The 26,901-nt window shown below is 42.1% G+C and overlaps 1 protein-coding gene across 2 annotated transcripts; it reads right to left on the reverse strand.

Moving 5' to 3' along the window:
• Positions 1 to 21: 21 nt before the first annotated feature.
• Positions 22 to 26,901, reverse strand: LOC119731126 (disks large homolog 5-like). Of its 2 annotated transcripts, none has more exons than XM_038204147.1 (21): positions 25,904 to 26,901; positions 24,081 to 25,719; positions 20,562 to 20,700; positions 19,977 to 20,104; positions 19,289 to 19,391; positions 17,822 to 17,992; positions 14,771 to 16,997; positions 13,532 to 13,661; positions 12,426 to 12,585; positions 11,741 to 11,843; positions 11,358 to 11,520; positions 9,972 to 10,158; positions 9,405 to 9,507; positions 9,002 to 9,218; positions 8,149 to 8,342; positions 7,539 to 7,580; positions 6,998 to 7,099; positions 6,553 to 6,680; positions 6,246 to 6,358; positions 5,596 to 5,705; positions 22 to 4,719 (listed from the first exon to the last, which is right to left on the reverse strand). In XM_038204147.1, exons 1-21 carry the CDS (start codon positions 26,172 to 26,174, stop codon positions 4,613 to 4,615), a joined length of 6,537 nt encoding a protein of 2,178 aa, XP_038060075.1. In that variant the 5' UTR covers positions 26,175 to 26,901; the 3' UTR covers positions 22 to 4,612. The 2 variants fall into 2 exon arrangements, with proteins under 2 accessions (XP_038060075.1, XP_038060074.1); XM_038204146.1 differs by having other exon boundaries at positions 11,358 to 11,523.

Genomic DNA, 26,901 nt, shown 5'->3' on the forward strand with positions numbered 1-26,901 from the left:
ACACATCTGAAAATCAAAACCTCTTTTTTCTTTCTTGCTCTAGGAGCTAGGTTCCTTTTTGTTTTTAATAGACTTGTTCTTTGTAACAAGACAGCTTACCACTGCACAATGAAGCACAACAAACATGGAGACTAACAAAATTATCAAATGAACTTTGCTTGCCCCAACCCCAGAATAGTCCTCTTGGATCCCAAATTAGACTACAATTACATAAAGTATCAAACATGCTTTTCATTTACCAGATAGAGTTGGAGGTGTTATTGTGTGAAATAGCAGATTTTATCTGAAGCTGCCTTTTTTGTGGAAAGGTGATTTAACTTGCGATTCTTAATTTGTAATTCTATGAAGTATTTTCCTAGTGCGACCATTAACATGCAAAAATAATTGTCATTGAAATGACATCTTTAAAGTTAAGAATACATTTTGCTGAGGAGACACGTCTTGCAACAGAAATTATTATTTTACAATTATTAATTTAATTATAAGGAGGCAAATCAAAAACAAGGTCTTGGCCAGAAATGTTAGGCTTTTAGCAAACAAAAGCACCCTCTGCTCAATAAAATACATCTAGGTATTTTTAGCTGGGAGAGGCAGGCTAGTAGTAATGAACATTTCAGAAGAGCCATAAATATAATTTCCAAATGTTTAAATTTCAAACAATTTAATACAAGGTCAATTGTTTTTTTAATTTAAGAGAGGGCAGGGGCATTTTTATCCCCTTCATCCCAAGAAAAAGACTCAACCGTATCAAATCTCATATTATTATATGAAATCATGTCAATCAGCATTTAAGTTACATCCTTCAAATTTGACGCTCAAGTTTGATTCATGAAAAATGAAAAATCACAACATTTTAATTACGGGTTGGTTGCCATATATACAAACACACGCACACGCAATCACATAGACTTTTACAATCATTGTGCATTGTTTGGTTGGTAAAAAAATGCTGAGAAAAAAATGTACCGAATACTCTTACAAATACATCTGATCATTAATTTATCCTTTTGTTCATTTCATTTACGTCGATTACAGTTATACATATTTAAAAAAAGACCAACACGCATTTTGTTCAGTCGATTAAGATATTTAAATCCTGCTTCAAGATGAATATTCCAGATTATATTAGCTAGACTATCGCATGTTTGAACACTAGTGCACAAATACGTACACAAACCAAATGCTTGCGTTTCTCAAATTCTGCTTTTGCAATGCACTAAAAAAAAAATGAGTTTGTATCTTGAATTTTGAGTGGTCAACTAAAAGGATTTCACTAACTACAAACGAGTCAATTTTTTTTACCATGTCAACTGTACACGACTTGTTTTTGATGCCCATCATGACTCCTGTGCCCTTATAAAGCACTGCTCACTCATAGCACTGCCAAAAGTTTAACATGAAAGCATAAATCTCTCATCTAAATAGTCTGGGACAAAATTTCTTTTGCATAACTGCAAAATTGTTCTTCAGTTATGACTTGACTGTGTTGAAACACACATGCACTCACACACAAATTGAATAACATTTTTTGACTTGAGCGAGATACTATGCTTCTTCAGTACCCTTTTGAAATCTCAACAAAATCCCTTGACACATTGGATATTAAATGAAAAACTGAAGGCAATCTACAAACCATGTGACTAATCTGCATACCCAAGATCAAAATTTGTTGACAAACAAATCCAATGTAAACAAAATCTGAGTGACAACTCCTCTAACAGGTGCAAAATATGCTCGGTGAAACGACTTAATTTTTAAAGTTGGATGCTTAAAAGGTATTTAACAATCGCAATCTTTCTTTTGCTTCAAAGCTGTGCTAATGTAAGCAAATTTTATTTTAAAAAAATACGAAATATCATGCTGTATGTTTAAAACTTGAGACGTAAATACGACATAGCACGCTTAATGATGACATGACGTAAGCAAAATGTTTGACCTGTACATTTACATGATTTTTTTGCTAAGCAGAAAACCAAACAAACAATTGTACTACTATTAAATAGGCAAAAGGTACTGATCTATGACGGCAACATACAGATATCAACAGTCAAATGCAAATTCTCCCTATGAAAAAAAAAAAAAAAAAATTACGCATATTGGTCACCCATTTGGCCTGGAGCACGTGACCAATCAATGGTAAAAATTCTTGGATGCTTTCGAGAATGGCATGAAATCCAATTCTATCTTTAAACACTTCATCTAATAAATAATCACAAGAACCCACTAATATTTATCTTTATAATACAAAGTACTGAATTTACGAGCAGTGCATTTTTTTTTCTTTTTAATTCCTTAAATTATTTCATCCACTGGCAGTTGTCTCTATACAAGGTAATTTTTTTTCTTATGTACAATCATGAATTTCTTTCAAATTTGCTTCGCAGCCAGACAGCTTATGAACGCAGTTTGGCGAAAACTCATATTACAAACGTGTCATTTTTACAGCAATGATAAATTAACACTACTTTTATTTCCACTTCTTCTATTAACAAATGAAACAAAAAAAGAATATCACACGCTTTTGAATACAGAAATGCAAATGTGTAAAAGAAAGAATGCAACTATCTCTAGTGTTTGAAAATATTCTTAAATATCAAATGAAATGCAAGTCTTTCTAAAATCACAAGTACTGTGACTATTGTTTCAGCTATCTTGGAGAGATATTTTGTGATAGTTATTAAAGTTAAGTAGTTCAAACCTGCTACCCCAATACAAGCTATTGTAATATCTGCTATCACAATGCTAGCTTTTGGAATATCTGCTATCACATTGCAAGCCATTGTAATATTTTCTATTACAATGCAAGCAACTGTAAAGCTAGCTACTGCAATACCTGCGATGGCAAAGCAAGTTTAGCAATATCTGGTATCACAATGCAAGGTAACATAACGATTACAATGAAGTTATTGTAATACTTGCCGTAACAATGAAATATATTGTATTCCTGTTACAAAGCAAGCTATCGTAATACCTACTATCACAATGCAATCTAGTGCAATTCTGCCATTGTTATATTTGATATCACGATGCAAGCTATTGTAATACCTGCTACCACAAGGCAAGCTATTGTAATACCTGCTATCACAAGGCAAGCTATTGTCATACTTGCTATCACAAGGCAAGCTATTGTAATACCTGCTATCACAAGGCAAGCTATTGTAATACCTGCTATCACAATGCAAGCTATTGTAATACCTGCTATCACAAGGCAAGCTATTGTAATACCTGCTATCACAATGCAAGCTATTGTAATACCTGCTATCACAAGGCAAGCTATTGTAATACCTGCTATCACAATGCAATCTAGTGCAATTCTGCCATTGTAATATTTGCTATCACGATGCAAGCTATTGTAATACCTGCTATCACAAGGCAAGCTATTGTAATACCTGCTATCACAATGCAATCTAGTGCAATTCTGCCATTGTAATATTTGCTATCACGATGCAAGCTATTGTAATACCTGCTATCACAATGCAAGCTATTGTAATACCTGCTATCACAAGGCAAGCTATTGTAATAATTGCTATCACAAGGCAAGCTATTGTAATAATTGCTATCACAAGGCAAGCTATTGTAATACCTGCTATCACAATGCAAGCTATTGTAATATCTGCTATCACAATGCAAGCTATTGTAATACCTGCTATCACAATGCAAGCTATTGTAATATCTGCTATCACAATGCAAGCTATTGTAATACCTGCTATCACAAGGCAAGCTATTGTAATAATTGCTATCACAAGGCAAGCTATTGTAATACCTGCTATTACAATGCAACCTTATGCAATTTCTGCTATCACAATGGAAGCTATAGTAATATTTTCTATCACCAAGGCAAGCTATTGTGATACATGCTTTTACAATGCAACCTTATGCAATTTCTGCTATCACAATGGAAGCTATTGTATAATGCGGGCTACTTCAATACTTACTATGGCAAAGCAAGTTATTCCAATTATCTGCTATCAAAATGCAAGCTCTTGTAACGTTACAATGCCGGCCATTGCAATGCCTCCAATGAGAATATTTACATCTACAATGACAACAATTTTAAAAGTAAAGGAAAACCACACACACTTAGACACACACCTTCGCAAACGATGTTGGATTTCTAATTCAAATCGTAAAATGTAGCCCATCCAAAAATACAACGATCTTTATTTTTGAGCAAGATTTTTTTTTAACGAGAGTGCACAAAAGACTCAACAGTATGTAATAATCCGAATACAATAGACCAATTTGTTAAACCCCGCCCCCAATGTCGTTTTGACCAATCACAACCGTGATTAAAGTCCGACTTGCGTGTCGATGCCATTAAGAAGCAGTGCGGGGGATATCAAGTATAATCTAGGCCTAAACTGAAGCACGGCTAAGCATAAACAACACAAGGTTCAGATTAAGACCTTGACACAATGCATCCTCCAAAAACAATGGGCACTTAGCCAGCTTACAGCCTCAATCCTACAAAATCCTTCCAAAGTGCCTAGTTGATTTTGTAGGATTGAGGAGGAATAGGCATACAACACAAATCAACCACATTAGTCAACCAAAGGTCTTTAAGAGCAGTTGCTCCTGTTACATCCAAAGTTGGTTATCCCCGGTCGTGAGTTTACAGTGGGCATATTGACTGAACCCAGACCGTCTTATGTTGCTCTTTGTCGATGACCTTCTTGACTTTGGTGCAGACGCTGGCCAGATTGCCGCCGATGACAATATCTGTTCAAAAACACACGTGAGAAAAAGGATTGAAAGGAAATGAAATGGTTGTGTTTATAATTTTGTAGGTGGAATCTGGCATTATGAACAATGCACCACAGTGAAATACTCACACTCCTTAAATGCAGTTGTGAGGGTTTTTTTAGGTTGAAGGGTATCGGGGTTTGGAACAAATTTTTTTCTTCAGTTATTCAAGAGAAAGTAGAATTTCGTGAAGTAGGGGCAAGCTTTATAAATGTAAAAATGTCTACGCTGGCACATTGTCTTTACCCGTTATTCACTGTAGCATTGAAACCACCCTGCCTATTACTCCCCGTTTTGCCCAAAACCGCCACTGAGTACAAAATGCTTTTAAGAAATTTTTCAGTGAATAAACACAATGTAATAGAATGTAGTACAATTGCTAATGGTTAAAGGCATATATGATCATTTGCTTTTCATGCATTTTGTTCGTTTCCAATAATAACACCACTCAAATTCCAAAGAAGAATATTCAAAATCAAACCTGTTAAAGTTTCAGCTCAGTGGCTTTTCAAGAAAACAGTAAAAAACCATGCACAACATTTTGATCACGAAACAAGATTTTGTCAATAGCATTCTGTATTTCCAAACATCAGTCAACTGCCTGGTCATTGGGAATTACCTACATTTCTTGACTTCTACTTAATGATAGCAAGCTAGATGGAATAATTTCATGTGGTGTTTAGTACCAGTACGATCTCTAATCAAGAAGAGCATTTTGAAAATAATTTGGTAGGTTTACTTTTGGGATAAATGCTAGTAATCCTTGTGTGTGCCTTTAACAGGAGGTTTTCTTCGCAAATGTTGTCAAGTGTGCCTGAGAGATGGGGAGAGATCATCTACTCCTAGTTTTACCTGAAAAGAGGTTTCGACATTCTTGTTCCAGTTTCTGCGACTGCTCAAACATCTCCTTGGCCAAGCGATGCGAGACTCGGTCAGGGATGTAAAGGGGGTCCTTCTGGTCCCTGCAAAGGAGAGAACAATGGACATTTTCGGTGGAGGAGAAGAACAATACAGATCTAGATTTGGTTTGAATACTTCTCCCAACGTCCAATTTGATTTGGAAAGATCAAATTTTCACGGATTAATCTTCTGGAATGACTTTGCAAAAGCTATTGCAGTGGCCTCATAGGCAAACAAAGTACAGTTGGGGGTGACCGACCGACGCCATCTTGCCTGTCTGCAATTTTGCCACGACGTGGTGCCGTACCACTGCGTGTACATAGTACAAATCCCCTGGTGTACGTGCTTTACACACAATGAGCGGTGCGCGTCAACCAGCTAAATGTCCCGCCCATAGGACCTCGTTGCTAGGTAAAAGGGCGCCCTCTTTTGTTGGCGCACCGAGCTCATACTCCCCAGGGAGCTGGGATTGTCTGAGATTGTTGAGACTGTTTCTCTTTCGGATTGGAGGAACCAGGTTGGATCGACTAAGTTGCAGAGATTTGATCAAATGATGACAAACATTGTGGCCTGGTGGGGGTTGGGTGGCTGTTTTTTCTTACTTGATTTGCTTCGCTGACTTGTAACGGATGAAGATGACGATAGGGAACAGCTGAAGCATCTGCAACCTCTCCGTGGCAAATGGAGACACTCCGTCCAGAATGCAGTGACAACCCTAAAGGAAAGAGAAAACGAAGAAAAAATGAAACACTATAACTCAGGACTTCCTGCTTTCTAGTACAGACGTCTTGCCACTCGACCACCAAGCTTGCTGGGACTGGTTGGCTGGTTCGAATCTGATGTAGCAATGAACCTATTCATAAGATGGAGTTTGCATCGGGGTGATGTAAATTCAATATTAGTTGTTACCTTCTTGGTGATTTCCTTCACTGTAGCTGCGTGGATGCACTCAAAGTGACTGTCGCGACGTCGGTAGTCTACATAGACGTTGTTCTCGAAGTCCTTCAGCAATATCTCTGAAGAGGTCCGGACAATTTCTAAAATTCAAAACAAGACGAAGAAATCATCAACTGGTACCCATGCATTGCTGCATTTCTCTCACTTGTGCTGATACTTCAGCAAGCACACCGGTTCCCATCCGTTTATGAAAACAAAATTCCCCGAGTTTTCCCTGAAATTTCCCTGAGAAATTTCCACAAATTCGTGAGAAATATTTGTACTCTAATGAGGTCGCTGGAAAGTCAAGAGGTGGTCACAGCAAAGCAACTAATGCGAGGGGATGGTTAATAATCTAGCAAGGGGTGTGGGGAGGGGGAGAGAGTGGGAAGGGGGCATGGGGTGGGGTATGACTTACTTGGCAAGCATCGGTTGAATTTGTCAGGTGATTCGTCCACCATCTTGGCAGCGACTCGGTCTGCTAAGGGACCTAGGAGAAGAACTGGACGCTTGATGTGATCTAAGAGAGATCAACAAAAACATTCCAAGAAAACTGGAAGTGATCTTTTATAAACTGAAAATAAATCGCAAGGTAAGGATCTTTTTGGATGTCTTCCTGTCCAGCTTTAAACATGTGAAGTGAGAACAAATTTCTTGTGTAAAATACCACTTTATTCTGACACCGTCTTAAACTCTTCATGAAACACAAGATGCATAGATTCTCACATTGAATGATGCCAAATGTGAATATCCAAGCGCTTTGAGGAATCCTTGATTCATGTTGCGCTATATAAATGCCGTTTCATTATTTGTATAATTTCAATAACTTGACAATTTACAAATCAAGTTTGGAACCATGCACATTTCTCTTTCTGTTTTGTTTGTGTGTTCAAGGTAAGAATCTTTTATTCAAAACGTTTGATAGAACAAGACATTTCCAGATTTGCAAAACAACTTACAGTCCAATGGTTCCACCCTTTGGTAAGTTGGCAAGACGGCCTCTGTGGAAAGACAAAACGTTACAAATTCAAGTTAACATGAAAATGAATTAAGTTATGCAAATTTACTGAAGTTATGCAAATTTACTGAAGTTATGCAAAATTAGCATGCAGCTAACCTCCTATTCTTTTCAAATATGCTCCGTGAATTGGAAAATCTAGAGAATTTTCAAAACAGTGTCAAACCTATCCTCGAAACAGTTCACCAGAGGGGCCGATTTTATTAAGCTACAAGCAAACTTTTTTTTTACAAATTACATAAATGTTTAAGATTTAAAAGCCTTATTATGATGATATGTACTCTGCCTGTGATTTGCTCAGCTGTGTTTTTATTTCTAGTCAAAATTTCATGTGGTATATTGCTTGGACCAGTTTCAAAGCGCTGCTAAGCACACTATTTTACTGTGCGTTCCAGACGTGCGATTATGAGTGCAAGCATGCTGCAGATCTGTGCACACATGTAAGTCACTAATAACGGCCGTCATTGATTAATACATTGTGGGGGCGGGGCTAAGTGATCAGTGTATTCTCTCGGCAATAGTTTCTTCTAAGCAGGTTTAAGACTGCTTACCTTCTTGGATAGGCACATCCGACACCGATCCCTCGCTGTGCTCTTTGCTGTCTGAGTTGTTGCGCTGGTGTTTCTTACGCCGGAAGAGGCTACGCCGGGCCGGGCCGGCGTTGCGTCTTGAAGAGGCGTTGCGTAGCTCCTCCTCCTGGAGACCTTGGGAGATGCTACGCTTACGGGCTTGGTCCTTCTGAAGTCTGTGGAGACAAGTGTTAACAGTGCACCTGTTTGTGACTGAGTTTATGATTGGCTTGTGACTGCCTTGTGACGGGCTTGTGACTGTTTGTGATTTGCTTGTGACTGCCTTGTGATGGGCTTGTGACTGTTCTGTGATAGGCTTGTGATGGGCTTGTGACTGTTCTGTGATTGGCTTGTGACTACCTTGTGGTGGGCTAAACTGTTTAAATTTTGGCTTGTGACTGCCTTGTGGTGGGCTAATGACTGTTTGTGGTTGGCTTGTGACTACCTTGTGGTCGCCTTATGATTGAGTATGACTGACATGATTGCATTACGATTAGCTTGTAATTGCCTTTTGACAGTGCACTAGTTTGTGACTGCATTGTGATTGGCTTGTGATTGCCTTATGACTGCTTTGGATTGGCTTGTGACTATCTTATGATTGGTTTGTGACTTGCTTAAGATTGACAACTGACTGTCTTGCGGTTACCTTTTAAGTGCCTTTTGATTGACTTGTGATTGCCATGTCATTGACTTGTGACTGTTTTGTGATCGACTTGTGACTGACTTGTGATTGGCTTTTGATTACCTTGTGATTGGCTTTTGATTACCTTGTGATTGGCTTATGATTGACTTTTGGTGGCCTTGTGATTGACTTGTGATTGCCTGTTCTACTTACAGTGCCTTGCTGGGTATCTGTCCCATCCTAGTCTTCTTGCCGACAGGATCCAGCAGCCAGGCTAACCACACCCCTACCACGCCGTTGTACATGGTGTCGTCCACGTACAGGATGTCATCTCTACGGAAGGTTAGCTGGTCCTCGGTCTCCGCCTGGTAATCCACCATGGCACGGATGTACATCGAGTCACCGTGCTGGTCCTTGATCTTGTTGAATTCTGGAGGTTTTGGAAAGATTTGGGACACTAAATGGGCATTTCTGTCACAAGATCCCAATTTCAAGAGACACCAAGCTAACAGAGAAAACCACAAAAATATTTAAGTTTGTGTCAAGTTTCGGTGCATAACCCATGTGTTACTGAACCGCCCAAAATTGCCCTAGTTTTGTGTGTGCAAGTACTCACTTGCGATGTTGTGCTGCGCCAGTATGGAGACCTTCTCTGTTGGTTTCTGTAGCTCCATGGCGGCTTGTTCTGCTGTAGCACAGCGTAAGTCAACTCCATTGAACTGCAAAAGGTTCAAAAATACGGAATAATTTGCCAACTGATCAAGGTTTACCAATCTATCAAATTCATTTCTCATCAAATTCAAGTTGATTTCTAAACCTACATTTTGTATTTTATTTCACTGATATAAAACCACAAATACAAATTTCATATGAACATGTGATGTTTTCCTTAAGTTTCTTTAAGTTTGGAAAGATATGATTCAACATAGAATTAAATTTTTCTGCTTGGATTAATAATAAAAATCGTGCCCAAGGACATGCACGCCATAACCCCAGGCTGGACTCTGATGTACTTGGCCGAGAGGCCAAAGCACTCCATTGAAGCACAGAGAGCTTAAAAACAACACAGACCAGATTAAAAAAACACCCAATAAACACATTCAATCACACATCTCAAAACCTAATTTTTGCTACTTCACTCTTTTTTTTTGGTAAGAAATGTTGACAAGTAATTGATCAGTACCTCTAGTATCTGATCCCCGACTTGTAATCCATTGGGCTTGGCCGCTACTCCGTCCGGCTGCACCTCATAGACAAAGATGCCCACCGCATTGCCGCCGAACACCCCAACCCCCAGACTGTTGCCACTTTTTTCTAAGAACACAAAGCGAGGCTCGCTGGGCGATGGGAGGTTCTCTTCTTTGGGTGCACTTTGAAAAAAAAAAAAACAAACAAACAAAGGCAACAATAAAAATGACAAGAAACACAACAAAATGGGCAACTTTGCACCATCATGCTAGCAGTTTTTCCAATGGTTCTAATATTTTTTTTTACAGTACTGAAACCACCCAAAAACTTTTTGAAATGTATATGGACATGCAGGCTTATGATACATGTAATACGTGTTGAATCATTTCTTTCTTTTTTTATTTTTAAAATCACCGTTAAATTTCCATCTTAAATAGACAGAAAAAGTTTTACCCAAGTTTTCCGTCCACTTTTCGATGGAAATTTGAGGATGATGTCAAAAAGCAATGTAAATAATCAACTCAATCATCTTCAGCGAAAGGCTGCATGTCCATTCATGTGTTGAAATTCTTCTTTGGTGGTTTCAGGTATTTAACACAAAATCAAAACTATCGAAAAAACTGCTAACGTAAGGTGACGGTAGATAAGTGGCTTCATTTAGTGTTTCTCTTGTCAAATAAACAGAAGTGGTTTGGCATTGGACACAAGGCAAAACAAGTGAACAAACTTTTTCTTATGCAAATCACTATCTACAATGCACCATCTTCTCAGAAATACTAGGATTTTTTTTTTCACATACTTGATGGCTAATTGAACGTTGTCTTAAATTTTTGCCATTGACAAAGATCCTAATAGGATTGAAACGTTAGGCCCTTGAATTTTTTTGATTGAAATTTTGTTTTAGAAAAGCCCACAATTCTTTATTTTTACGACAAACTTTACTAAAAGCAGACAGCTTCCTGACAGATATCAACTAAAAAAAATTAAAGTCGCACAGCATCTCAAACTGTGACTTTGTTGGCTAAGAACTTTATATCCAGGATGTCAATCATATTATGTCCCTAAGCAATCCATTTTACCAGGATGAAGGGTTATAACGCACACGTATATCTGGCTAAGAACTCTAAATCCAGGAATTCAATCATATTATGTCCCTAAGCAATCCATTTGACCTGGATGGAGGGTTATATAACTCATATGTATATCTGGCTAAGAACTTTATATCCAGGATGTCAGTCATATTGTGTCCCTAAGCAATCCACTTTTCCAGGATGGAGGGTTATATAACTCACGTGTATATCTGGCTAAAAACTTTATATCCAGGATGCCAATCGTATTGTGTCCCTAAGCAATCCACTTTACCAGGATGGAGGGTACTCACGTGTATATCCGGCTAGCCCTTGGGGTGGGCGGGGTCATTGTTCCCGTGTCTGAGCAGACTTCAGACTGGGGTCGGCTGAGCATGGGGGAGTTGGTGCGCGTACTCCCAGGCGTGGAAGTGGGCGTGACTTCCTCGCTGTCACACACTGAATCTCGCTGCATCTCTGCTGAAAACGGAACACAGTTACAGAGTTGTAGCCAGGTACTTTTTTCTTCGGTACAAAATAAAAACTAGGGTAAGAGGGGGTATTTTCGACCGGGGGGGGGGGGGGGGGGGGGAGAATCCGATCTGACCGATTGTTTCTTTTGGTTTCAGGTGCTACAGTGAGTAAAAAATCATATTATTTTGTAGGACTTTGTAGGATTTTGAATGCCAAGACTCACTTTCAGCGTTGTACATGACCAGCATACTGATGCTGTTACCCCCTTGGCTCAAGATAATGGCTGCCTGGTCGTAAGTCGCTTGGCGTAAGTTTAGTCCGTTGAACTATTGAATGAAAAATACACATCATATTCATCTTATACAGAAAGCATTTTATATTTCAAATAAATGTAAGGAGAAAAAAGTTAACAGCACTTCTTTGCATCATAAAAGGACCGAGAATATTGATTTTTGTAACCTCCAGGATTTGGTCTCCATATCGTAGCTCAGCCCTCACTGCCAGACTCCCATGTTGGGGTAAAGTGGCTAGCTCAAGGACACAACACTTGACCAGGGCAGGACTTGAAACGAAAACCCTTTGATCATGAGTCACAAACCCTTACCGACCATTGCAGACCATTCATGTTGGGGTGGTGTAAATTAATATCAGGTTTTGCCCTTCACCTACATATAAACAGTGTAACCTCAGTCAACCGATCTCGCAAGCTCGGTGGTCCAGTGGTAAGACGTCTGCACCAGAAAGCAGGAGATCGTGGGTTCGAATCCCACCCGAGGATTTTTTTCCAACTTTCACTCGGGAGGTAACACACTTAACATACAGTGTTTATACGTCGGTGAAGGGCAAAACCTAACATTGCAGACCATGACATTACAGTGCTAAAGACATAAGAAAACTGATCTTAATACCTCCAGTATTTGTTCTCCATATCGTAGCTCGGCCCTCTCTGCCAGACTTCCTGGCGTTACGGTATGAACACAGATTCCACCTCGACTGCCTCGGAAAATGCTGATGCCCAACGGTTCGTTGCTCTTTTCTATCTCAATGGTGCGGGTTCCAGCTGAGGAGCTGAGGCCACGAAGATAAAAATACGAAAAATGTAGCAAGCGTAACAGACAGTGGAACGCCGCTATAACGAACATCGCGGGATCCACAGAAATTTTTGGTTCATGTTATAGCGATCATTCAGTAAGTGATTTAAGCTGCCGGTGTTCCGGTACTCACTTCACCCTGCGCGCCCTGGTAGTTACTGAAAGACAACTCTGAACGTGTGCCCTGAATTATGTAATTCACAGTTTTTGAGCTTACTACCAACAGCAATGGGTGGCTTTCCCTTCTATTCCTTGGGGTAACAATAGCCACTTGTCACTCTTCTATTAAAAATTTTCAGTAAACGTTTTGAACATAAAAATCGGGAGCTAAGGCCAAAAAAAAAAGTCTCCAATTTCTGGTATGGAGCTTGCCCAAAAAGTGGTGCGGCGACGCGGCTTTTTTTTTTTTACCCGTTTTTTTTTGCTTCAAATGTCGGCTGATGACTGCAAATGGTGCCCGACTAAACTTAGTGCAAATATATGGGAGTCCAGAGAGGCCACATAAAGCTTATTCTCGATCATATCCCCATATTAAAACACGTTAAAATTGTGTAGCAGCAGGATTCCAGTCAAACCAGTGAGTTTGGTGGTTTTGAGACATCATCTTTCATTGAGAAAAAAACTTTTTCATTTTGCCGACGCGCATGGCTACGGCGACGCGTGCGCATACCAGAAAACGGAGACTTTTTTTTTTGGCCTAAGCATGATGTTCGGTATAGCCGAATGTTCGGTATAGCAGTGTTCGGTATAGCGATGTTTCACTGTACTACACAACGTGGCCATTGACAGCCCAATAATGAAGACTGTACAATGCAATAAAAAGTCAACGATAAGCTAGGGTAGGTAGTCATGGGGGGGGGGGGGTGGAATTGGCTCCTTTAGTGCCATGAAGTGTCTTACTTTTTTGATGAACATCAACTTACCCAGAACACCTCCGTACGATAACCTCCGGCTCTGAGAATGAACTGACGGAGCTACGACCGGACGAACTGACCGAGAACTGACTGAGGGAGATTGGGTTGTCGCGTCCGCCAGAACTTGAGGATACAGAACCTGTTGAGATGGACGAAGGGTGATCAATAGACCTTTAACATGCTGCCACCATTACAGTCATGTTCCCTGTCTCCAATAACAGCCCTGAATGATAACGTTCTTTATGCAAAAAGTAACCAGACAATTTTTCCTTTCAGCCTCGCTTTGGTTAGGTTGATTTGAATGGGAAAAATCATGATGGCCGAAACATGATAATGGTCTAAAGGTGTTACAATATATGGCTCATCACATTTTTGCAACTTTGGAAAAATAAAATTCCATCATATAAGATAGTGATTGGTGAAGTACCCTCTGCTACATCAGAGCAGGGCAAGCAGGACGTCGTGGGTGGGAGTCCCATCTCAACAAGTTTGTGCAAGATTTTTTGCAAACTCTCAGACAGCGTTGGGCATATAGCACAGCAGATAGGTGAAGGGATTATTCATTTGATGATAAAAGCAGGGAATTCATCACACAGTTACAATATGTCATGAGAAAGATATTTGGTTATAGGACATCACAGATTTGTCCTTTGAAAAAAATATAGATAGAATAACAAGCAATGGCAACCATATTGAAACTTTCTTGTTATTTTACCTATATTTTTCAAAGGACAAATCTGCAATAGTCCTATACGCTCCGTTCAAAAGTACCCCCTCACCGGCAAAGAAAGTACAGTTGGGAGTTACTGAACGACGCCATCTTGCCTGCAATATTTTGCCGCGAAGCGCGGCCAGTGTGTACATAGTACAAATCCCCTGGTGCACGTGCGTCACACACAAGGAACGGTGCGCACGCGTCAACCAGCCAAATGTATGTGTCCCGCCCATGGGACATCATTGCTAGGTAAAAGGGCGCCCTCTTTGTTGAAGCACGGAGCCCATAGCCAAATATCTTTCTCATGACATACGCTTACTGTGTGCCAAATGCCATGCTTTTACCATCAAAGTGAACTATCCCTCCAAATATTTCTCCTATCTACCCCGCTAATATACATGTACTGCTAAATGTGAACAGAAGAAAACCCAATATTGAATTTTTGTCTTGATTTTCTACTGTCAGATCTACACACAGCTGCCAAAACACTGGAATTAAAAACCAAAAGTGTCAAAGTTTTGTTTGTATTGTACCTTTCTCTACAGAGCTGGTAGACAGGCAAGTTACCGGGCTGACACGATATTTCTGAGTCATCCATCCAGTCACTTTCTTCTCACTTTTCTTAGGGAAGGTACCAAACCCATCGTCCCTTGGGTTGTAGCCGTGAGGGGCTGAGTGTTGGGGCTCGAAGTCAAAGCTCTGGTTGGAGTTACGTCGACTGTCGACCTGGAAGCCTCCAGGAATAGTCGGTAGAGAGGCCCGCGACGGAGAGCGATCGTCGCCATGGGTTGAGGGTGAAATGGAGTGGTTCGAGGATGGGTATGGAGGCATGTAGATTGCGGAATGGGCAGGCCGGCCTGGTCTGTTGGAAATCGTCAAACAGTGACTGTGGGCTTTGAAGTAAGGGACTTTGTTTGAGTGTCGGACCATGACAGCTGGCTGCGATCGGAACTCAATGTTTTGTGACATGGCGGAATGGTGATGCTCCCACGATGGCCTACCACCTGTGGTATGGGGTGGAGGTGTTTGGGGGGAGTAGCGGGAGAGTTCTAGCTGATCGGGGCGGGGGGCACGACGCCGAATTGCACGTTTGGAATCAGATGAATTTTGGCCTTGAGTACCAGGGATTACGGGGGTCGAAATCGGCCTGAATTGAGTGGCTACCTCTGGCTGCGCACTGACAACAGTGTAGTCGACGCTGGTATCCGGCAAGGAACCAGCTTGGTAGTGCACCACCGAGGACTGGCTGTCTCGATTATTATTCTGATTGCCACCGTCGTTACTCTCGAGAGTTGGTTGTGAATGTCCGTAACTCGGAGTCTGGTGTTGCTGACTGGGTTGCCCATGTTGGGCTGTCTCTGAAACGCCCATGTGCTCCGGTCCTGCAGAGGTTGAGGAAGATCTCTGATGCCTCTCAACAATTTCCCGTCGACGATCTCTAGAGGCCTTCAAGGAGGAGTTGCGACTCGGAGGTTTTGGCGGCACCATGTCTCCATCTCCTTTCTTGTCGCTTTGCACATTCTCATATGGGGGATTCATGATTGGAATGGTAGTGATACGCTTCGGTTTTTTCCTGTTGGTCAGGTACACTTCTGGGGGTCCTCTTGATTTGGGCCAGGTGCTATTTTCCGTTTTCTCAGCGTGGCCACCCCCACGGTAGAACTCCCCGCGTTCTGTGTAGGGGTCAACCCTCGGACTACCATCCCGCGCTCTTCGCGGCCGAATCATGGCCGGGGAGGTCTTGTTCTCCTCAGGACCACTTGTCTGAGGTTGGGTAGGCGGATAGTTCTCCTTGGAATCCTGTTTCGTGTGGTTCCCGTGTTTTGACGGTGGTGGAGACCGATAGGGAATTTCTTTGGTACCGTGTGGATTGTGAGCGTCATTGTGGCCGATGTGATCTCGAGACTCGAAACTGTTCTGTCGTTTGTTTTCCCGGAAGCTCTCGTGACTGCTGTGGGAGGTGTGATATCCGGAATGCCTTCCCGATGACTCACGAGAGCTCTGTCGAGAGTGGGAAGAGCCCTGCCGGGAGTGAGACGAACCCACGAAGGAGCCTTCCCTTGAGTGTCTGACACTGTCCCGGAAATCCTCCATATGGGGGTTAAAGTCTTGTGAGCTCTGACATGAATGCTGATGTTGCTGCTGTTGTAGCTGCTGCTGCTGCAGTTGCTGCTGTTGTAGCTGCTGTTGCTGTGAAGGGTATGCCCAAGCATTCTCATGATTGCACTGTTGCTGATGCTGACTGTCCCAAGCCATCCCACCGTCCTGCCTGCGTGCCGGCTCACTGTTAGCGTGAGGCCTCGTGCTCGAGTACTGAACTGGCTCCGGCTGGTTCATCTGCCAGTCCGGCGACCCCTGACCTCTGGAGCCCGGGGGCAGGTAGTCCCTGCCCTGAAAGTGGGGATTCTGAATCACCTTGTCCTCAAAGCGGGTCGCATCTTGCTGGTGTCGCATCAGCGGGGGGGAGATCGGTGGCGGCGGTTGTGACAGTGTCACTTCTGTCTGTATGCTGATATTCCGGCCGCTCTTAGTCTTCTCCGAGTCCTCGCAGGGGGACATGAGGGGCGTCAGGCTGGACTTGGAGGATAACGTCTCGTGGCTCTTGATCGATTCGACCGTCGGGCTGGCGTTGGACGGCAGCCCGGAGGAGGAGGATGGAGATGAGACGCGCATGACGTTGAGAGTGATTGCTTCCCCAACGGTGTCTAACGACTCCTGTACTTCCCTGGCTTGCTTGTTAAGCACAGACTCCCCATTAACCTATGATGAAGAAAGCAAGTAAATTATTCGCTACCAATTGGAAAAATGTACACTTTCTAAACGCAAAATATGAGCAAATTTGCAGCTGGCATGAGAAAAGGAGAAGAAAAAAAAAATGGAAATCTAAAATTGTTGATGAGTGTATGCTCCCTATAGAAACAGTTGTTGCAGTTGGGAATACAAAAAACAAAATTGTTTTGAAAAGATTATTCTTTAACCCTAACAGTCTTGAATCCTCCAATTTCAATAAAATAGGGTTAGGGTTAAATAGAATATGAACAATTTGAAGAAACCTTAAAAGGAGTAAATTCTGAGATCAAATTATGCTCATGGATATAGTTGAAGTAGAACCAAGATAACAACTTGATAAAAATGCATAATTTTGTTATGTAAAATATTTGCCGGTGAACTGAATTGTTTATTTAGCAATATTATTATTAGCACAAATGTACCATTAGGGAGACACGTTATCGTAATTTCTTCGACAATAGGAGACACTGGTCATTAGGGAGACATTTTCATGTCTCCCTAATTCCACAGCCCCCCTTTAGAGGCAAAATTTTGCTGTCGCAATCAGGTTATATTTGTTGCTCGTGGTCTAATTAGTAAAAATACCGAAATTCGTGGAAAAAGGACAAGGGAATATTGGGTTAGGGCACATTTAAGTTTGAAAAATGTTGTCTATAGGAATGTCTCCCAAATGACCCATTCGCAGTAATGATTATTATTATTACTATTTATTCGACCAGGACAAATCTTACAAACAAATATGACAAATACAAAACAAGCACATGAACATTACGGAAATAAAAAACCCAACTCACCGAGACCATGCGATCGCCGACCATCAGACCACTTTCTTTGGCTGAGGCAGACCCAGGTTCAATACGGCTGACGAAGATACCAGACTCCAAGGTCACCCCGTGGTCCTTGTTGGTCAGGAAGAGGGTGACTGGACAGAACTTGGCACCAGAGGAGCGACGTCTTTTCACAACCTGTTGGGGACAATTGAAAGTCTTGAGACTGGTTGATACTTGACATGAACACAAAATGCAAACTGTTGACATCACAGTAAGTATTCTCGATGCTAATTCGTAATAGATCAGATTGATTGTTCAGTGTTCGAGGAAAGTCACTGAAGTTTCAGACTGGCCTTTGAAGGTCGCTTTGAATCCAAATTGTGAAGATTTAAGAGTGACTTTTTTGGTAGGGCCTAACTCTGGAACGCCAGATCTAAAGGGGATAACCCGCCCCTACAAAGAAGAGGCGACAGGGGCACAAAATAAGTCCAAAAGTTTAAAAGAAAAATTGTTTGTACTTAAAGTACTGTTTTTTTTTATCCAACACTGTTTCATAAAGATTAAAGGTAGAGTATATACTCTACCTTTAATCTTTACGAAATGTCATCATTTGCCATTTGTGCATATTTTTTTCGTTTGAAGCAACCCAAGTCACAATCCAATCAAAAGCCCAGTCACAAGTAAATCACAAGTCCAGTCACAAGTAAATCACAAGTCCAGTCAAGTAAATCACAAGTCCATTCACAAGTCCAGTCACAAGCAAATCACAAGTCCAATCACAAGTCCAGTCACAAGCAAATCACAAGTCCAGTCACAAGCAAATCACAAGTCCAGTCACAAGCAAATCACAAGTCCAGTCACAAGCAAAGCACAAGTCCAGTCACAAGCAAATCACAAGTCCAGTCACAAGCAAATCACAACTCCAGTCACAAGCAAATCACAAGTCCAGTCACAAGTAAATCACAATTCCAGTCAAGTAAATCACAAGTCCAGTCACAAGCAAATCACAAGTCCAGTCAAGTAAATCACAAGTCCAGTCATAAGTAAATCACAAGTCCAATCATAAGTCCAATCACAAGTCCAGTCACAAGTAAATCACAAGTCCAATCACAAGCAAATCACAAGTCCAGTCACAAGCAAATCACAAGTCCAGTCACAAGCAAATCACAAGTCCAATCACAAGCAATCACAATTCCAGTCACAAGCAAATCACAAGTCCAGTCACAAGCAAATCACAAGTCCAGTCACAAGCAAATCACAAGTCCAATCACAAGCAAATCACAAGTCCAGTCACAAGCAAATCACAAGTCCAGTCACAAGTAAATCACAAGTCCAGTCACAAGTAACAGGGGTTGAACAGTCACAAGGAATGCCCGTTGTCATACGCAGTTCATTTTGGATAGCTTGTGAGTTGACTTGGGACTTCACGACTTGCGACTGACTTGCAATCCATCACAAGTATCTCAACTGCAACATTCCAGAACCACTCACCATGTTGATGACGCCCCTAGCTTTCTTGACGGCCTGTAGAGCCACAGTCCGATCACCATTGGTCAGGTCGATGTCGTTGACTCTCAACACGTAGTCATTGACTCTGTGGTCAAGGAAGAAAGATGGTCAATATTACGTTTGTATAATCTTCTGTGATCGTAGCTGTGAATCAGTCAAGCTGAATATTCTGAGTTGTCCCCTGGTGATTAACACACATTTTGTGCCAAGTTGTCCTTGCAGTCAAAATCAATCAAGTGACTGTTTCAATCCGTAAGAATTCCCAGCCACCATAAAGCAGGATTGACTGCCTTGGAATGAACTTGATACAGCTATGCTTTGACTCCGGGTGAGTGATAAAACAGCTGTGACCACAGCTTGTCTGCTTCGTCTGTTGACCCAGTTTGACTAGTCACAGTGCTTGCTTGACATATGATCTGACTGCTGGTGACTAGCCTTTGTTAAAAAAAGCATAGCAGGGGAAGTGGAAGTGAAGTTTGACGACCTCAAAACTCAGAGGAATTTTGGTTTCTGCGCATGCGCACATCCCGTAACTAAGGATTCCGTGCTTACAGGGTTAGCACAGAATTTGTCAGCTAGCGCTGTTAGCATCAAATGGTGATCATAAGCACGGAATTATGTGGTTAGCAGAGCCAAGTAATTTGGATAGAGCCTAAGATTTGAAACTCACTTGAGTCTCCCGTCCGCCAGGCTGCCCTTGTCCACTTTTGTGATGATCAGTGAGCAGTCATCTGGGATCTGGGTGTGGTCCTTACTGTCGCCAAAGTCAAACCCAAGCACACTGACGTCACCATCCTCCTGAGGAAGACGAAGCAAATGCAGGGAGTTCAAAAATAAAGCGGGATTTTGAAATCAACAATCTGCATTGCATACTGGCAAAAGTTGAACGCATTTCAACTCTGCCGGATTTTGCAACGAATATTTTGTGATGTCTAATGTACTTTGCAATGCAAACAATCACTAAGAACTGTTAGCACTGCAACCTCAGTGATTCGAAGTGCCTGTAAGAAAATTAAAAAAACCTTCACAAGTTTACATGGGTGGGCCTCGAACCCCCGACCTCCTGCTTCACATATATGGTGCTGTCTTGCTGGTCGAAATAGCAGTAGTAGCATAATTAGTAATGGGTTCGTGGATTTTTTTTTACTAGGCTCATAAAGATTGATAATTTTTGTAACATAATATCTTGTAACATAACATCTTGTATAACATCTTGCATAAAAGTAATTAAGTGTTCTTCGAAGCAGTTCCTCACCCGCTCGGTTTCTATGGCAACCGTCTCCGTCTCCCACTCCTGAGAGTCGGCATCGATGGCCGAGTCTCGGCTGTGGTTGGTGATGAGTTTCTTCATCCCTGTGTGCAAGTCCTTCTCCGATTGCTTCTGCATCTTGTCCCTGAGGAGAGGGGAGGGGGGTACATGATCAGCGAACAGCAGTAACAGATGGTTGTTCCATCAACTAGAAGATATACACTTAAAACGTACATAGTATTTTCTATTTCTAAAATGTGGATGGTGTGATGCGAACGTCCGTGCAAAGGCCCATGGACTAAGAATAAGGCCAAGCCCAAATTGCTTAGCAAAGTTGGCTATAGCTTAGTCATTAGTAGTAAGCATCTATGGAACGGCTGAATCCACTTGCCATACACACATGCGTTACTGCCAGCAGCAATTTCCGATGCAACCTTATTTAGAAAATAATTAAGACATGTACACATGTAGGCCATCAGCCTGGGGGTTTGGTCAGTATCAAATCAGGGCATAAATGATTATAGTGCGCATGCGCAAGGTATACCGCCCCTAGAGTGGTAACAAGCATTTCGATGGACATTTTGAAAAAAAGGGTGATAGCACCCAAAAAGCTGCCACCGCTGCAATGCTATCACATATTTTCCAGCTCTGGAGGTGTATACCTTGCCAAAAATCGCTATGACGATTATTTCCCTCATTTGATACCGGTGGCCAAATGTTTTGGACCGAGGCCGATGGCTTAATGTGTGTCAAATATATATGACCTCACATAGGTCCAAGTCAAAATATTGTGAATTATGGATGCTACATCAACGAGCACTGTTTAATCATACTGTCTGCTGTCTCTCCATTACATTTCAAAAAGTTCTTTTGCCTCAAATGTTGTTCACAACCGTTTACTTAGTGGTTTAATTGCTCCATTTTCCCGTCTACTTCTCAATACCAGACTCACGCGAATCCAACAAAATTTCATTACCCTCCAATTCCTGGGAGCATAATCCTGAATATTACGGTAAACCACTAAGCCCATTTTACCGACTGTATCAACCAAAACCCATTACAGCAGCGTGCCATAACCAATTTTGCATCGTCCATCGGGGGACGCGTCCCTCGCAGGCTAAGGAAGATTACACAACATAGTCACAGAGATAATTGGACCAACTCGAGTTGAAAAATTGAGTGACGGGCAGCGACGTTCCTTAGGGACGCTGTCTGAAGCACGCAATTGACATTTCAAATTATCGGTACTGTGTCTCTCACATTACTGCCTCTGCAAACTGAGAACTTACGTTGAGCATTTGGATGAATGCAATCTTAAAAGCATAATCTGCTTGCAGCGGTAAGGTTAATTTGGCGTGCCTGTACATGTATGTTGTCATTATTTATTCATATTTTGAAATAGTTTCAACTGACAAAATATCTTTCAGCTCAAGACTTTCTGTTAAAGGTAGAGTGTATCATTGTCATTTGTGCATTTTTTTTTTAAGCAACAAAAGTGCTCAAAATCTAAAAAAGGGTACTTAATAACTAACCTGATGAACTTTTAGCTCAGTGAATGCTGTATATTCCGAGAAAACAATATTCTAGGATCTCGATTTCAATTCAGAAATAGCCGTCGAGTCGTGTTTTGAATTGCGCCCGAAATCAGCATCCGCGACACGTTCTCATTCAGCTGATTGCAGCTACGCGATGTCACACACTGAACAGACAAAATATAGCAACCACGCTCTCGTGCATCGTGTCAATGCTTGCGCGCACCCATTCACGGCTTCGCCGAATAAAAAACGAACTACTTATGGAAATTTCCAAAAATGGGTCTTCAAAATGACAGCATGCCAGAAAGAATAATTTCACAGGGAGTTTGGTGTCATTACTATCTTTAAACCAAGTATGCTTTTCAACAATAATTTTTGTCAGTTACTTTTTGGATAGCTAGAAATGATATACTTTACCAACTCCTTTTGGGTGCAATAGTAGGGAATGTGCTCACATTGCTAATGCAAGCTTTGCAGCTTACTACAGAGCAACATTCTGTTTTAAGCATGTTCATGTATACAGTGATTCTACTAAACATTTTCCCATTTTCTGGTTGAACGGAATGAATAATAAAGTCAGTGATGCATGCTTGTGACCAAGAAGACGTCAGTATTGTGGGGCCTCAGTATACTAAGGATCAGTGGTGTAGTCGAGTCAAGTCCCTGCAAGTCATCACGAGTCCATCACAACATCACCCAGTCCCAAGTCAAGTTTGCAAGCTATTCAAATGAACTTTCACAAGGCATTCCACCCCAACTCCATCAAAATCCACCCCCTCATTTTGGTGGATTTGGGGGGACTTGGTCCAGAAGGCCTGGCATAACTAAATATTGATGGAGTATGATGGACTTGGGCCTAATGGCCTGAAGCAGTGCGAGGGGTATCCGATTGATTTTGCCTAGCTTCCTGTACTGCTATTGTGATAAAAGCCATGTGTTAAACAAGTCCGTGAATGTCAACCAGTGTGTCAGTGGTGGATTCCATAATGTCATGTTCAGTTCTGTATTAGACGCACAGTGATTGATGGATTTTGATGGAATTGGTCCAGTTCCTAGTAAAAGATGTTAGGGAGTTAGGGTTAAATATTGTTCACCCCCTTTTGCTTGGACTTGTGATTTACTTGTGACTGGACTTGTAATGAACTCAACTCCAACACTGTTGGGGATGCATGTGTGTGCATTAGAACTGGTTCTGTGGCCTATCTTGTCGAGAGCAATGCCGTAACGCTTGACTTGTTTCTAATATCCAGGGTGATTGGGCACTGTATGATGTGGCAGGTCCCAATTGGGCATTCTAATCTAGCCAGTACAGCAGCACTAGTCCATCATACGTCTCAGTCAAACACGAACATGATATTGACAGCGTACCCTGTGCATCCAACTAATTTTTCTTTTCTTTCCAATACGCCCTTGGTAGCTGTCACAGTTAAATGGAACCTAGCCATCCATTCATCATATTTTGCCAGCTAAATGGCTCATTTAACACACCGGAACATCTGTCTCTCTATTTCTTTCAGTATGCAGAAGTTGCTCCTATGACCAATTATGCAAGACTCTGGGGGTAAACTGGTTATTGCTCATTCTCACGCAACAGAGACAACTTTCATTGTGTAATTTTAGCTTTGAAATTCTTTCTCCTCCACCCCCCCCCACTTTTTCCAACAAGAATGGAATTAAGAAAAATTGGCGAAATGTATGGTTTCAAACTTCTTTTTTTGTATTTACAAGGATAGCACTATATTACATTGCCAATTTTGGTGGGAAAATTTAAAGACGAACACAACATAAATAATTTTCAAACACTACTTTTGAGTTCTCACGCCACAACATGCTGATAGTTTTTTGGTCTCTTCAAAAGATTTTTGAAAAAGATTTCTGAAAAGATTTGACTAAAGTTATTGAGTGAACAACTAAAAGATCCTCAAGTTTAAGTTATCAATACTTTACAAAAGATGATGAGTTGTTATGTGAAGTTGTCATGTATACTTACTTCGTTTCTTTGAGCTGCTTCACGGCATCATTTCGCTGTCGCTTGACGTCGTCCAGATTTCTCAGAGCCTCGGCAAAATCGCTGACCGCACGATCGCGTTCCCGTCTGAGTTTATCACACAGTGTCCGGATGCTCTCCCGCTCCATCATGATCTTGACGCGTTCCTGGAATGCCCGGTCTCGCTGCCGCTTGGCGTCGTCTGTCTCCGACTGCACCTCTTTGAGTTCTTTCTCGGCAGTGTCCAGGTTCCTTCGCAGGACCTCGGCTTCTTTGAAGGCCAGGTCATAATCGTAACTGATGGATTTCTGCTGCTGGACGGCATTGTAGCATTCTTGGAGAAGTTTATCCCGCTGATCCAAAGCCTCAGTTCGTTCCCGTCGTGCGACATCCCTCTCGTCTTTAAATTTCTCAAACTCAAACAGTGCCTTGTCCCGTTCTTTCTGCGCCAGGGCTGTATTGCTGATGATGTCGCGGTAGCGATCACTCAGTTCATTGTACTCCCTCAAGGCGTGATCACGCTCTTTACTCATAACGTACATCTTGCCTTTCAGCGCATCATTGATGGCTAAGACATTCCGGTATTTCTCCTCGATGCTCTTCCTGCATGAGCTCTCCGTCTGAGCATCCTCTTGAAGCTTCTCCATCTCTTTGTGAACATCGTCACGTTCGCTCATCACCAGCGTGTACTCTCGCACGGCGGCGTTGCGTTCCTCGGTCACGCGCTCAATCTTCTTATCCATCTCATGCTTGATGTGCTGGATGCGGTTTAGTTCCCGCTGCGCTTTCTCGTACTTCTGATTGGCAAGCTTTGTACTCTGCAGCGACTCGTCCATTTCCCGTAAGACATTGTCGTATTTGCGTATTACGACCGTGCATTGCTGCTTCAGTGCATTACGCTCCGTATACGATCGGTCCCTCTCAGCATAAGCAGTCTCTAACTGCCCCTTGAGTCTCTTGATATCTTCCTCCATCCTCCCAATATTAAAGTTTGAGATACTATTCCTGGATGTCAAGTCAGCGTTCCTCTGCTTCAGAGCTTCATATTCTCTTTTTAATCCTTCGTACTTGTCCCAGGCTGTATCATACATCTTATTCAGAACCTCAGACGACCCGCGCTGGTTCATGACTTCACGGTTCTGCATCCTCAGTTCCGACAGCTCCTTCAAGTCGTTCTCGTGAGTCTGCCTCAGGTCGATGATTTCCTTCTTAGCCTGATCCCAGTCTGCATTCACCTCAGCACATTCGCACATCTTGGCTTGCAGTTCCATGCGGAGTTGTTCCGCCGTCTCGGCAGAAGAGCGATACTTGTTCCGACAGTACTCGGCCTCCCGATTGGCATGATCAAACTTTTCCATCACCTCCGAGTGCTGCCGCTTCAAGTTCTCCAACTCTATGATAGCTCTCTTGCATTCACTCCGCAGCTGTTCGTAATTCCGGTGACTGCGATGGTGGCAACGATCCTCCGCCCCGGACCCATTTTCGTTGGTTCTCACGACCAGGTCGTTCTCCGTTCTGTTGGCGAGAGGTGACGGGGAGTTCCTCCCAACGCTTTCCCCAGACTGCCTGAAAAACTCCAGGCTTCGGTTGCCGACACTGCTGTGGCCATTTTGTTGGCCTGGTGGAAGCAGTAACCGTGGACCTGTCAAGAAACAAAGTACCTCAGTAACCATCTAAATATCAAGACAGAATTTGGACAGACAAACAGGTACAAGAAAAAGGTGGAAAGATAAACAGGCAGACAAACATCAAGACAACTATCCTGGCGGACAGACTGACAAACAGACAAACTTTGGTTGGCAAAATTCTCCCCTATTTTAACCTACCTGACAGGCTGACTAAGTCCCCGGCAAGTTCAAGGTAATAAAACGGCTGAGCTTTGCGAAGGAAGAGTTTAACAAGACCCATCTTGCCGCACCAAGTCCTCAGTGGCGAACCGTTAGGTGGACTCGCTGCTCCGTCATTATCCTTGGCAGAGGACTTACTGTCTTCCTCCACAGCCCTACCGTTAGCAAGGCATATAGCCCACGGATTGGCAAGTGTCAAGGCCTGGGAGGGCTTATCTTTATGCTTTTTCGATGCTGACTGGCTTGCCATGATGTCTTCTCAATTTTTCCTTCACAATCAATCAAGCCCGAGATATTGTTCAAACCATTCTGAAGTAACAATGATGAATTTGCTGATACCAGGACAGCAACTGTTCTGAGAGGTTCTCACGAAGACTCTGTCCGAAAAATCTGTTAGAAATTAAGACCAACACATGAAGATTTCCGAGGCAAGAATGACAAAACAAGACAAGAATGACAGTAACTCAGCCATTCCCATTAGAATCTCTTTCCGCCGTCTCTGTTAACAGTTAAGACCACCAAATTGTTTCCATCACAATATTTTTTTTTCAATCCTATCCAACACCTGGACAAAAACAGCTCCAATGTTTGGCAGGGACAGAGCCAGTGTAACAAACACCACCACCACACGAACCTAGACATGAACTCACATGATGGTCGAGCTGTCTCGAGAAATCTGACAAGCCCATCCAATGCGAGGTACATCACCACATGGTAAAATGATCTCCCTCTAATGCTTGTTACAATAGTTGTGCCTCTAACCCCGCCCGGCGTGACCTAGTACCCGGCCCCTTGCATGCACAATTTCAATGTTGACAACTGTGGGAACCGACTTCTACAGATAAGAGACCAAGTACGTACTGATAATAACCGGATGGGAATGAATGATCTGCTGTGGACATGATCTCTATCCTCTAGACAAAATGTCAAATTGAAAACAGATCAAAACAATTGTAAAAACAGCTTTATAATTCTCA

This window comes from Patiria miniata, unplaced genomic scaffold, assembly GCF_015706575.1.
Source record: "Patiria miniata isolate m_02_andy unplaced genomic scaffold, ASM1570657v1 HiC_scaffold_23, whole genome shotgun sequence".
NCBI lineage: Eukaryota > Metazoa > Echinodermata > Asteroidea > Valvatida > Asterinidae > Patiria > Patiria miniata.

Coding starts and splice junctions, on each gene's coding strand:
- LOC119731126 (XM_038204146.1), bottom strand. CDS start 26,174: ATGGCAAGCCAGTCAGCATCGAAAAAGCATAAAGATAAGCCCTCCCAG. Junction 17,993..19,288: donor CTAGGGGCGTCATCAACATG/GTGAGTGGTTCT, acceptor TGTCCCCAACAG/GTTGTGAAAAGACGTCGCTC. Junction 6,359..6,552: donor TGAAGGAAATCACCAAGAAG/GTAACAACTAAT, acceptor TCTTTCCTTTAG/GGTTGTCACTGCATTCTGGA.